Source organism: Cnephaeus nilssonii (genome assembly GCF_951640355.1).
Source record: "Cnephaeus nilssonii genome assembly, chromosome: 3".
NCBI lineage: Eukaryota > Metazoa > Chordata > Mammalia > Chiroptera > Vespertilionidae > Cnephaeus > Cnephaeus nilssonii.
Window position 1 is genome coordinate 38,412,624 of NC_137074.1, and position 13,607 is coordinate 38,426,230.

Here is a 13,607-nt window from a genome sequence, read left to right on the forward strand (position 1 = left end):
TATAATATCTTTTTAAAATTGATTTCAAAGAGGAAGGGAGAGGAGAGAGAGAAAAAAACACCATCAATGATAAGAAAGAATCATTGATTGGCTGCCTCCTGAATGCCTCACACTGGGGGATCTAGCCCACAACCTGGGCATCTGCCTTGATTGGGAATCAAACCATGACCTCCTGGTTCATAGGTCTATGCTCAACCACTGAGCCATGCCAGCTGGGTGGTATTGATAATTTTAATACCTCTCTGCCTTTTACTCACTTTCTCTTCATGCTTTCAGCCCTCTTGGTCCTGGAAGGACCAAAGGTAGCTGCTGTTGCCAGGAGTTGATGTATATTTCAAATAATACCGAGTAATTTTAATATAAATTAAAATCAATATGTTAAATAAAGAAAGCTGAGATTAGATGAAATGGATGAAAGAAAATATATCTCCAAACCAAATATATATATTCTACTGGTTCTGGTTCTCTAGAGAACCCTGACTAATATAAGATCTAAGAGGATGACAACAACTAATTATCTGGGAGGAAGAGGTAAACACTGGTTACCCCCATAAAAAAGAATTGCTTTCTTTATCATCAGGAAGTATTCATGTATTGACCATCAATTTGTACCCATTATTGCATGGTATATTATATGTCTTAGTCCAATGAATGGAGGAAATTCAAATGCCACTTTGCTCACAAGGAGTTCACTAATTCTCCCCTGAACTCTGTATGGTTGTGCATTTGATGTTTTATTTACTAAGCCAATGAGCAGTTTAAGAGTTTGTCATCAGAAAATCATTCAGTATTTTTTATTTTATTTTATAAAAAGTCTTTTATTTTATAAAAAGCAAAATGGGCAGATAGCTCTACTTAAATCATTCTGACTTGAATACAGAACTAAAGACTAGAACTACCCATACATTTATCAAAGACTACCCTATACCATTTTATATTTTCATCTATATCATTTATGAGGGTTTATCAAAAGCCACTGTAAAATGATTCTTATCTATGCTTTATGTTGTTTTTGAAAATCAAATTTTGTTTGTTAAAAATGAAAAGAAATGAAATAAATACAAGAACAAAGGAACTTTTGCCGGTTTTCCAATGAATGCACAATAGATCAAATCTTCATGTAATCTATCTACAGAAGTCTGTACCTATCCCAAGATTCCATTGATATTTCCCAAAGAATACTTTATTTTATTTCCAGAAGATTTTATCTTTTTTTGGATATTTGATAAATAAGAATGATTTAAGTAGCATTTAATCCATTAATCTCTTCCACCTACTTCAAAGAGGTGAGGCTGTCTTAGAAAGCAAAAGGAAGAACGAAGGGGTGGTGGAGACAGATAATCTTCTTGGTAGGAGGGCACCCAAGTCAGTAGCTTCTTACTAGTACATAGTCCTATAGTAAAAGCAGTTCCCAGAATCTTCTCCAATTTTCTTCAATCATTTAATATTTCTGAGGTGCCTATCAGATCTACAGTATATACAGAGACTAACTGTATATATTAGTGAAACAAAATTTCTATATGAACATAATTTTTAAGTTTATGTCACTAGAGCTGAGTTTAGCTATTGTGTTGTTTTGAATACGGCACCCCCGCATTAAAATTAACACAGAAAAGAAGGTCACCCATATTTCTAGAACAAGAAATTAGTAGTTAGCATTAAACTCTCACTATCCATGTTCTTGAACATGATAATTACCAATTTGTCTGTGGCTTTTCAGACAGTGTTGGTGACAGGAGGCCTCAGGTCCTTGCTGGGTATGCTAGAATGCCCTGGTTCCTCATCTGCGGAGGGTCCTCATGACATGGTAACTGGGTTTGCTCCAGAGCAAGTGATTCAGGAGGGAGAGCAAGGAGGAGGCCACGGTACCTTTTATGACCTAATGTGTAAAGTCACACACCATGACTGCCACCTTATTCTATTTATTAGAAGTGAATCACTAAGCCCAGCACACACTCGAGGGGAGGAGAATTAAGCTCCGTATATCGAAGGGAGAATCAAAGAATTTTTGGACATTTTAAATGATCACAAGCAATATCCCAAGGGAAGTTCAAAGGACAGAGAACTGGGGCATGGGAAGAGTTCAGAGCTCTAGAATTTAAGTGTTAGTAGATTTTAATAGGCTCAGTTAATTAGCCAGAAGGATTTATAGTTATGATCCCTGTTCTTATTCTTTTTTAAAATTAATTTTTTAAAATATATTTTTTATGGCTTTCAGAGAGGGAGAAGGGGGAGAGAGAGAGACAGAGAGAGAGAGAGAGAGAGAGAGAGAGAGAGAGAGAGAGAGAGAAACATCAATGATGAGAGAGAATCATCGATTGGCTGCCTTCTGCATGGGGACTGAGACTACAACCTGGGCATGTGCCCTGACCAGGAATTGAACCATGACCTCTTAGTTCATTGGTTGACACTCAACCATTGTGCCACACTGGCCAGGCCCTGCTCTTGTTCTTGCCTGTGACCATTATACTTTCCTTTGTCCATGCATCTTCATTTCCCCCCATTCACATACTCCATTTTTCTTTTCCAAAATTTGCTCACAAGAATACCTCCCTTAGGGCAAAGGTAGAGCTATAAAAACACTGATTAAAATGCGTACAATCATCATCGTAATATTGGAACCAAGTGAATCGTGACTTTGAGGTCAGGGGCCCAAAGTTCATCTTCCATTAGTCAGTAAGTTTGTTATGTTATTAAAGCATCCATTAGAGAAGAGATGCTTAGATGAAATAGATGCATTAGAGGAATCAATTGTTATTTTTGCTCATTTATTCATCCAGCAAAACTTTGTGGCGCCTTTCTCTGCACCAGCCTCTCAAAGGGCTGAGAATATAATGAAGGATGAGACACAGTCCTGCCTGTAAGAGGTCAAAGTCTAGTGTGGAGACAGACATGTAAACCCATAATAACTACGCCACGTGATGAGCTATATTTGAGTGGTCTCCTGAGATGCTTACACCTGTGATTCTTCTAGCTCTTTAAGGGCAGAGAAGGTCTTATTCAATTTTCTATTTCTAGCACCCCGCACAGGGCCTGGCCCACAGAAGAAGCTTAAACGTGTCTGATGAATTTGAAGGTGAGGCTCCTAGCCGGACTAACTAGCTAAACTCAATATTAGATGCTGACTGGCTCTTTCCCTCCCCGCTAACGGGTGATAAAGGAAGTGTTTCTGGCATGTGGTTGCAGGCTTGCCAGCTGCCTGCGTGACCTTCTCCCTCCTCCGCAGATGCAGCACAGTTCTCGCTAGGGATCTCCCTTTCTGGGAGGCAGCTTCAGGCTCCTTCCCTGCTTCCCACGCCTGTGCCTCCCTGGGCGTTCTTCCTAGGAACCCGTTGTAGCTGACAGTGCACTTGGGCTGCTGGCTGGGGGGGAAATCCCCAAGGAATCCCCTCTCCATTCTTGTTCAGGGAAGAATGAACAGGAGTTTTTGTGTTTTATTTTTCTGTCCTAAAATTACAATACTTTGGGCAGGGATAAATTTGCAGTGATTTTTCAATAAAATGTGAGATATGGGGACAAAAAGCCTCACCCATACAAGGCCGCACTAGATCCACAGCTCAGCTTGAGCTCGAGCAATGTCAACCTTTGTACATAAACAGTCCCCAGGCCATTTAAGATATGCAATCAATATGCCTGTGGAGTTGGCTGTCTTTTCTCTGGTAAAAGATACTGTGTTTTAGGACATTTAGCCCAAACATTAGTTGAATGACATGTTGTCAGGTGTTATTTAGTAAAAGTAAAAACTCATGTGTACCATGTAAAATACAAGACATGCCCAATGATACTCTACGGCAAGACTGGTTGGTGCCACCTGCATCCTTGTAGGTGTGTTTCACTGACTGACACTGAGGCTGAGACAACCACAGAGGCACAGTCCCTGGTAGAAACCTCTATGCCTTAGACAGAATCGTTTGTTTACATTAGCTACGACAATGCAGATATTCCATTATATTAGGAGGTGATATGGCACTTTATATGTAGATAGACGGAATGGCCCGAATTAGGGGATGAATAATCAGCTATCTATCCATTAATTCAACAAATATTTACTAAATACTTACTAGGTACCAGACAGTGTCTTAGATATTGAGGTACAGTGGTAAATACCGGACCAGGATCCTTTTCTCACGGGAGTTACATTTTAAAGCAGAAAAGACAGGTAACAAACAGACACGCAAATAAAGACAAACAAAAAAACCCCCAGTGATAAATATGAGGAGAAAAACAACACTCTAGGTCAGTGGTCGGCAAACTCATTAGTCAACAGAGCGGCAAACCACGGCTCGCGAGCCGCAGTTTGCCGACCACTGCTCTAGGTGTTGTGGTAGCAAGTGGGTGGGCAGGCTCTGCTTTCTGAGGCCCTGACACTCCGGCTGCAGGCTGCAACTTGAATGACCGGAAGGAACCTGCCCCCTGAGGATCTGGGGGGAGTGCTCCCTGCAGAGGAAAGACAGAGTGGAAACAGAGGGCAGTGAGGTGGTTGTGCAAGAGGCAAAGGAGGACATTGGCACCTCGGGGGCTTGTGAGGGGGCTGAGGAGAAGCAGGAGCTGCTAGGTTCTTAGGCAGGATGGTGACAAAAAAGAAATAAATGGAATTTAAAAAATAGCATTTAAGAATGGAATAGGCTGTGAAGCTGTGAAAAAGAAAGAATATTGAAGTCAGATGATATAAAATATAAAATGGAGACTTTGAAAAAATTAGATTTGAAAATGATTTTCCTCTGGGTCTTAACTAGTGTTTGGAACTGCCTGTCTCTGATGAAGCCGGTCTGTTGGCCTTGAAATGAACAATGGGACGCTTTTCGTTCTTTTAAGCATCTTATATCCCTCTCTAATGTCTATAACTTACCACGTTTTCCTTGGTTACCAGCATAATGCACGTTTATGATGGAACGTTTGGAAAATACAGATAAACTAAGAGACGGAATAAAATCCAAATCTAGCCATCCAAGAATACTAGTGTTAGCATTTAAACACACACTTTCTTTATGCTACAGCAGTCAGCACATGTAGACAGCCAGTGATGTTTGTTGAATGAATGACTACTTGAAGTAACTTACAGCCTCCTAGGATTTTATAGCTGGAAAGGACCATACAGGTGTGGAAACTGAGGCCTATACTATTGATGAAATGAAGCTATTAGAGAGAAATAACAACTAGGAGAAGACAGGAAAAGATAAGAAGTCTACAAGGAATGAGGTGAGTGTCATGTAGAGAAGGGATTCAGCTCATTCTGCCTTGTTCTGGAGAGGGCAAAGCCAAGACTAAGCAACACTGGGAGTTTTTGTAGGTCAATTTCAGCATAATACAGGGAAGGGGTTTTTTTCTTTTAATATATTTTTATTGATTTTCAGAGAGGAAGGGAGAAGAGAGGAGAGGAGAGGAGAGGAGAGGAGAGGAGGGGAGAGGAGAGGGGAGGGGAGAGAGAGAGAGAGAGAGAGAGAGAGAGAGAGAGAGAGAGAGAGAGAGAGAGAGAGAGAAATATCAATGATGAGAGAGAATCATCAATCGGCTGCCTCCTATATGCCGCACACGGATTGAGCCCACAACCTGGACATGTGTCCTGACTGGGAATTGAACCGTGACTCCTGGTTCGTAGATCAATGTTCAACCACTGAGTCATGCCGGCCAGACCAGGGAAGAGCTTTTTAATAGGTAGGACTATCCAAAACTAAAATAGGTTTTCTTGAAAAGAAGTGAGGTGCTCCTAAGTAGAAGTGTTCAAGTAGAAACAGGTTATGTTTGAATGAATAATTTGTCAAGCATGCTTGAGTAGGAAAAAAATATATTTTGTGTGCCTGGTTGGAATAAATAACTTCTAAGGTCTTTACCAAAACTAAGATGGAATGATTTTGTGAGTACATATCTCTATATCGATATATATCTATTTCTATATATCGCACACATAGATAGATGGATAATTTTTGTCTTATTGATATGTTACTTTGAAATTAAGCCTTTTGAGTGTGAACCCATTTTCTTTCTCATTCTAAATGGGATCTTATCAATTCTGTCTTCACTAACCCAAATTCTATGGTTTTAAATAATCTGCTTTTTTAATACTAATTCAGTGTGCTACACACAGCAGGAGTTCAAAAGATAAATTTAAATGAGCGCTTAAGTCTGAAAAAAAAAATCTACATTTAAAATAAGTTGAGCTCCATGCAGTTAGACAATGTGGTCTCAGCTGATCTCAATCAAATATATCAGTTGCTCATTCAAGAGATTTAAAATGCATTAATTTTTTAAAGTAAAAAGGCTAAAATTAAAAAAAGAAATTTGGGTAAATTGTATTGTGATCAGATAAAAAGTGTTCTCTTATTGGGTTTCTGAATGATGATATGAAATTATGACTGGGATTATTTTCTAGAATATAAAGAATCCTTTCACTATTAAATTAGAAATATGATTTAACTGCACTTCAAGTATGGAGTTACTGAAAGACTGTTCATAGTACAGTAATTTCATCCAAATTCTAGTGGTAAGACAGCCACATAACTGAACCATATTACAGGAACACTTTCAGTTTTCAAGACTTCATATCAGTAACAGAAATGGAGATCCTGACAAGTTCCTGCTTGGGTTCGGTGGAGAGATCCACTCTCAAATAGCAATCTAGCACAGCTCTGATGAGTATCACAGACGGCATCTGTGGTGCACTCTTTGTGATTCTGACCAGAAAGAAAATGGATAACAAACAGCAAAGATTGTCCTTTTTGGCTTCCCTTCCTCCTTTCCTTCTTCCTTTCTCTCCCTCCTTTCTGTCTTTCTTCCTCATTAGAAGGCTAAATAAGAAAATTAGTGTTCGAATTAAGTATCTCATTTTATTTACTGTATCAACATTGTCATTGTTTGGCATATTCTTTAAAAATTTTTTTTTTTACCTTTCAATTTCAGTTGACATTCAATATTACATTAGTTTCAGCTGTACAGCATAGTGGTTAGACATTTATACTAGTACTAGTGGCCCAGTGCATGAAATTCATGCACAGAGGGGGGGGGCGGTCTCTCAGCCCGGCCTGTATCCTCTCCAATCAGGGACCCCTTGGGGGATGTCCGACTGCCAGTTTAGGCCCGATCCCTGTCGGACATCCCTCTCGCAATCTGGGACCACTGGCTCCTAACTGCTCACCTGCTGCCTGACTGATTGCCCCTAACTGCCTCTGCCTGCCTGCCTGATCACCCCCAACTGCCCTCCCCTGCCAGCCTGGTTGCCCCCAACTGCCCTCCCCTGCCAGCCTGATCTCACCCCAAACAGCCCCCCCCCCCTGCCAGCCTGATCTCTCCCCCAACTGCTCTCCCCTGCCAGCCTGGTTGCCCCCAACTGCCTCTGCCTGCCTAATTACCCCCAACTGCCCTCCCCTGCCAGCCTGATCTTGCCTACAACGGCCCTCCCCTGCTGGCCTGATCTCGCCCCCAACTACGCTCCCCTGCTGGCCTGATCTCACCCCCAACGGCCATCCTCTGCCAGCCAATTTTGTTCTGATTGGTCCGTTTCTATGCCAGTCAGCCTCAAAAGCTCCGCCTCCTAGGCAGTCATTGGCTCCTCACATTTCACCCAGATTTGGTTCTGATTGGTTGGTTTCTATGCCAGTCAGTGTCTCTGGGTCTATCAATGGGGCCTGATCAGAAAAGCGGGGCTGATCAGCAGTCCCGGTGGAGGCCTGTAGAGAAATGGAGGCACGGCTGCTGGCCCGGCCCGGAGAGAAAGAGAGAGGCAAGTGCTGATCAACAGCTGCCACACAGGCTATGGATCGGACCCTGCTTCTCTCTTCAGGCCTCTCTTCGGGCCTGATTCACAGCCCCCTCAGCAGTCAGTGCTGGGTCACTGCACCTGCAGGACTAACTTCTAATTGGTAGAGCCTCTGGTCATGACGGACCCAGGGTTTTTATATATTAGGATAATTTACAAAGTGATCCCCCCATATCTCTAGTACCCACCTGACACCATAAATAGTTATTACAATACTAGCGGCCCAGCACATGATTTAATCGTGTGCATGTAGGGTCCCCTAGGCCTAACCTACCATCAGGGCCATGTCCACTGCCCTGCAAAGCCTTGCACATTCCGTGGACGCTGCTGGAAGCCTGTGATGCTCCTCAGATGCTGCCAGCGCCCTGCAACACTCCAGAAGTCCTGCCTGCTGTGGCCACCGCGGGATCCATCAATGCACCTCCTGGTGAATCCTGTAGTTGGTTGTGACGCTGTGATGGCATCACGACCACAGGCCTTTTATGATATAGATTATTGACTATATTTCCTATGCTGTACTTTATAACTCGTGACTATTATGTAACTGCCAATATGTACTTCTTAATCCTTTCATCTTTCTACCTATCCCTCCCACCTGGCAACCATCAGTTTGTTATCTGTATTTTTGAATTTTTTTCTGTTTATTCGTGAACTTTGTTTTTTAGATTTGAAAAGATATATGCATCCCTATGTTCATTGCAGCATTATTTGCAATAGCCAAGATATGGAAGCAACCTAAGTGTCCATCAATAGATGACTGGATAAAGAAGATGTGGTATGTATATGCAATGGAATATTATTTGGCCACAAAAAAGAATGAAATCTTACCATTTGTTTTGCATACGCTTAACAGTAAAAAATTATGGCTTGAGTCAAGATAGGCCTTCCATCAGCTGGAATATCTCAGCCATACCTTTTCAGTTAGGGAAATGTATAATATTTCTGGGGCAGCAACACCTTCTATGTTTCAGACATTGTGTAGATGCTGGAGAGATGAAAATGCCAGGCATGAATCTTGGCCTCACAGAGAGAGGCATAGAAAATGCACAGCATAGATTCATCATAGAACCCAGATGAGGCTCAGCGTTCTTTTTGACCCAGGACTCCAGACAGTCCCTGCTAATCTATCACAGAATCAGCATAAGAGGTGACATCTATTAGTCACTCCTGGTGGAAAGTCAAAAGTTCTATGGTAACAGGTTTCATTCTGATAATCATAATCATGGTTATTTCATATCTATCAAGTAAGACCCATTTCATGTATACCCTGCTGAATTTTGAGTTTTTGAATTCCACTCTCAGAAACATGAAATAATAGCAATTTTATAAAAGTTACCTCCACTGCTGCTTTTGCCCTTTCAAATTCCTCTTCTAAGGAGTGATTTCTGGAGAGCAATGCACTTCCCCAGCGCTGTTCTTTGGTCAGTCGAGCCTGAAATGAACCAAACACATGGTGTTATAATATTGGAATCACATAGCACAAAAGTACAAATGTTTTTCCTTTTTCCATATTCCCCTAGAGTTGAGGCAGCACCTGCAACGGATTTTGGAGTACTTTGAAAGCATGATGTTGCCCAAACTGGAATGGTGCCAAAATGTGTGTGAGCACGCAAGCATGATTCTTTTTAAAAAATATATATTTGTATATATTTGTATTGATTTCAGAGAGGAAGGAAGAGGGAGAGAGAGATAGAAACATTAATGATGAGAGAGAATCATTGATTGGTTGCCTCTTGCACGCCCCATGCTGGGGATCGAACCCTCAACCCAGACATGTGCCCTGAACAGGAATCGAACCTGATCCTCTGATTCACATAGGTTGATGCTCAACCATTGAGCCAAGCTGGCCAGGCATGCATGATTCTTCTCACAGGATCTTAGGCCTGGTCATACTAAAAACAACACCGAGGCCCAACCTCCCGAAGGTCTAACTTTAATTGGTCTTGGTGCCAGGCATTAATCTTTTTGTAAGTCTCCCATATGATTCTAACATGCAGCTGGAATGGAGAATCTCCTTTGGAAGACTAGACTAGCTGATATCCAAGCTTCCAGCTGGTTAGAAGGACCAGCCTCGGGTAAAACTGTGGAAGCTGCAGAGATGAAAGCTGGCAGCTGGGTCTTTCTCTTTAAATATGCAGCAGGTCCTCATTCTGGATTCTTTTTCCGTTGCCTTTCCTCTATTGGCACATCTGTCTAATGTCCCACTTCCTTAGGACATTGCTCTCTGTTAAATAATAGTCACTTAGATAAAATCATGTCTGATAGCGCCAACTGCTTTGTCACAATTACCAGGCAAGTGCTACACAGCTTAGTTAAATGCAAATATTTCCAGAAGACCCCCAAAGAGTCTGCTGGAATTTTTAAAAATGGTACTAATTTTAAATTTAACAAATAATGAATACTTTCTTGTTGAAAAAAATTAATTATGGAAAACAAGAGTTGCACCTCTAGACTTTTCTTTGCAGTTGCATATATATTTATGCACTGATAGAACATCATAATGTGTTTCAAAATTTTGAAACATAAATGATACGCTATTCTGTAGCTTACTTTTTTCTACTTAACAATATATCTTGGAGAGTCTCCACAATTTGTACGTGTCAATCTACCTCCCTCTTCCCAGGGATTTCCTTGTACTAGTAAGTACCATGCACTGTAGTTTGTTCAGAACTCTCTCCAGGAGTAATCAGGATGTTTCCAAATTTTCTCCATTTAATTACTTATTTCCTTGTCTATCTTCTGACTCTACTGTGTAGGATCCATGCAGGTAAGAGTTTGTCTGGAAACTTTTATACTGCTCCATACCAAGCCCAGGGCCTGACAAGTGATTCGTGCCCCAAGGATGCCTGTGGATGGATGGATGGATGGATGGATGGATGGATGGATGGATGGATGGTAGGGTGAGGGATTACATTGATAAGGCAGGTAGGCCCTGGGGAATAGGAGGAGACCGGCTTGTGGCATGAAGTATCCCGCCCCCCTTTTATCTGGGCAGGGGAGGCTCCTTGGCCATGTGTTAGATTGCTGTCTTGCAGGAATTGCTCAACCCCAACTTCTATGGGAATCACTTGAGCAGGCCTGGGTCCCAACCCAGACCAATGAAATAAGAACCTCTGGGGCTGGGCCTGGGCATTAAATGTTGGAAAAACTCCTCTGGTGATTTTGAAAAGCAGTCATGTTTGAAAACCACTGTTCTACAGCAAAACTGGTCTTCACTCAGCACTTCCCATCTAACTTGGCAAACTCATTTTGGCACTCCTTTCCCAACTGGTTATGTAAGACTCTGTCCCTTAATCCTTTGTTTTAGAACCAACTCTCTTGTCTTCCTGCCAGTTCCCTTATCAATGAAATAAACGAGTGAATTTTAAACTGTGGATACATAGTCAAACATGAACTTTGTGCATTTTTATAATGATGTCATGAATGAGCCATGAATAGCATTAGGAGAAGAAAAAGAAAGCACCAATATTTTTGTCCCAAGCCACCTCCTTTCATTAGAGGCACTTTCCTCTGGTGAAACAGGATCTGTCTGTCCTGTGAAGCTGACCTAACAGGGCTCCATTACTGTCACCAGCTTCCCTTCATCGATATTTCATGACGCAAGTGGATTCTGAATCACAGGTGCCAAGGGAGCCACACATCAGGGAGAAGAGGAGCATCTCTCTCAGGAGCCTGGACTTATAGTTCATATTCTCATTATCACTTAAAATAGCAAATAGAAATAGGTTCTCACTGAGCAAACAATATGTTGTTTTGATAGCACAATGGCTATTTAGGTAAGAGCTGCTTTCCATATTGTTAGAAAGGCTTTGGAATATTACTAAACAAATGTTATTTACTTCACATGGGAAAGCCATCTATTCTGGCCAGAGAAGCATGAGATAAACATTATAAACTACAGGTAAATACTGGATGTAAACAGAGGCAGTTTTCAAGCTGAGATTAGTATGCAACTAAAGATTTTAGGCAAACCTGTGATGTGGGAAAACATATGTAAGTAATGCTTGTAAGTCGTTAGTATTTACCCAGAGGAATGATAAACAAGACTATTACACCCATAAGTTTCAGTTGCAGCTGTTTAGGTAGCAGAGTATTTCCCTGTATTAGTAGTTCCCAAGCTTTAGTGAGCATTAGGATTAGGATCACCTAAAAGTCTGGTTCAATGCAGGTGGCTAGGCCCCACCCCGAGGGTTTCTGATTCAGTAGGTGGGGAGAAGCCCACCCCTAGGGTTTCTGATTCAGTAGGTGTGAGCGGGGGTGGGGGTGGGGAGTCCACTCTAAGGTTTCTGATTCAGTAGGTGGGGAGAAGCCCACCCCTAGGGTTTCTTATTCAGTAGGGGGAGCCCCAAAATCTGCATTTCTAACAAGGTCTCAGGTGATGCTGGGCAGGCTGGTGCAGGGACCACACCATGAGAACTTCTGGTCTAAACACTGACATGATGTGCATGTAGGTGGAGCTCTGGAGTTCACAAATGTACTTTGACATAGACATTTCTTTTCTTCTTCGCATGATTTTGAACAATACTCCACAGTTACAGCAACCTCCTGGAGGTGCGCTGGCTCTAAAAACAGAATTTTAATTGCTTTAAGCTAATTGGATTTTAGGGTATTACACTCTCTAAAGAAGAAGGCATTTAGTTCCTTTAGCTGTTGATTGTTCTGAATTATAAGCACCAGGTGAAGGGAAAGAAGAAAGAAATTATCTCTTTAACCCTTTGCACTCGCTTGCTTTTTTCTCGATTCCTTTATTCTAATGCTAACCGTGTCGAGTCACACTCGACATCCGAGTGCAAAAGGTTAAAGAGAATATTATGTTTTATTTTCATTATTAAAAATGATAATTGTGATCAGAATTATGATTGAAAATGAATGTACTTGTGGCTGTGATTGTCCTAGCATAACTTCGTTGGCTAATCGCGAAGCCAGTCATTGATAGCTTCTCATAAATTACCTGTACGTTATTACCAAAGGTCTCCCACCAAAATGCACTTTAAAAGAGCTCAGCATCTTTTCAAAGGGAATGGAAAGAGAAAAGGGATCTGCTTAACTGTAGAAGAGAAGAATATAACCACTAGCAGACAGTGGGTGACACTATAACAATCGTGAAAAGCATAATCTCTGGAGTGAGACTGCCTGGGGCCAAATCCATTTATTACAAATTGGCGACCTTAGACCAATTAATCTCCAGAATCCTCAGTATTCTCATCTGAAAAGTGTATATTCACTTATAGAATCCACATAAGAATTAGTACAGCCCTAGCCGATTTGGCTCCGTGGATAGATTGTCGGCCTGCCGACTAAAGGGTCCCGGGTTTGATTCTGGTCAAGGGCATATACCGGGTTGCAGGCTTGGTCCCCAGTAGGGGGCGTGCAGGAAGCAGCTGATCAATGATTCTCTCTCATCATTGATGTTTCTGTCTCTCTCTCCCTCTCCCTCCCCTTCTGAAATCAATGAAAAATATTTTAAAAAATTAGTACAATAATTCATATACATACACACACAAAAGGATCAGTACATAGTAAGTGCTCAATAAGACATGGCTTTTGTTATCATCTTTCTTGTTAGTACTTATCAGGTGTGACTTTAGAAATACATTTAAAAAAATATCTGTGCCTAGAGTACTTTTGTTCAGTGGTTAACGAAGACTACTTGGATTTTTACTGCAGATCAGGTCATCTTAACACTTGCTTCACTGAGATGCTCAGATTGTTTTTTTCTGAATCAGTCAGCAGACATTTATCATCAAAGGCACACAAAAAAGCTTTACCTTAATTGTAAAGAGCAAATTCTCAGAGCTTTGTGCAAAGAGGGAGCATATGGTTCCTCTTTCCCTCCAACTATGAAATTCTATGT

The 13,607-nt window shown here is 41.4% G+C and overlaps 1 protein-coding gene across 6 annotated transcripts in view; it reads right to left on the reverse strand.

Moving 5' to 3' along the window:
- Positions 1 to 13,607, reverse strand: part of PEX5L (peroxisomal biogenesis factor 5 like) — a gene marked incomplete at both ends in the record, with an annotated part of 168,880 nt that overhangs the window by 42,781 nt on the left and 112,492 nt on the right. For all 6 annotated transcript variants that reach the window (XM_079766748.1, XM_079766747.1, XM_079766745.1 and 3 more), the window contains one exon: positions 9,090 to 9,185. In XM_079766748.1, coding sequence (XP_079622874.1) covers positions 9,090 to 9,185 — 96 coding nt within the window. The remainder of the gene's footprint in view (positions 1 to 9,089; positions 9,186 to 13,607) is intronic.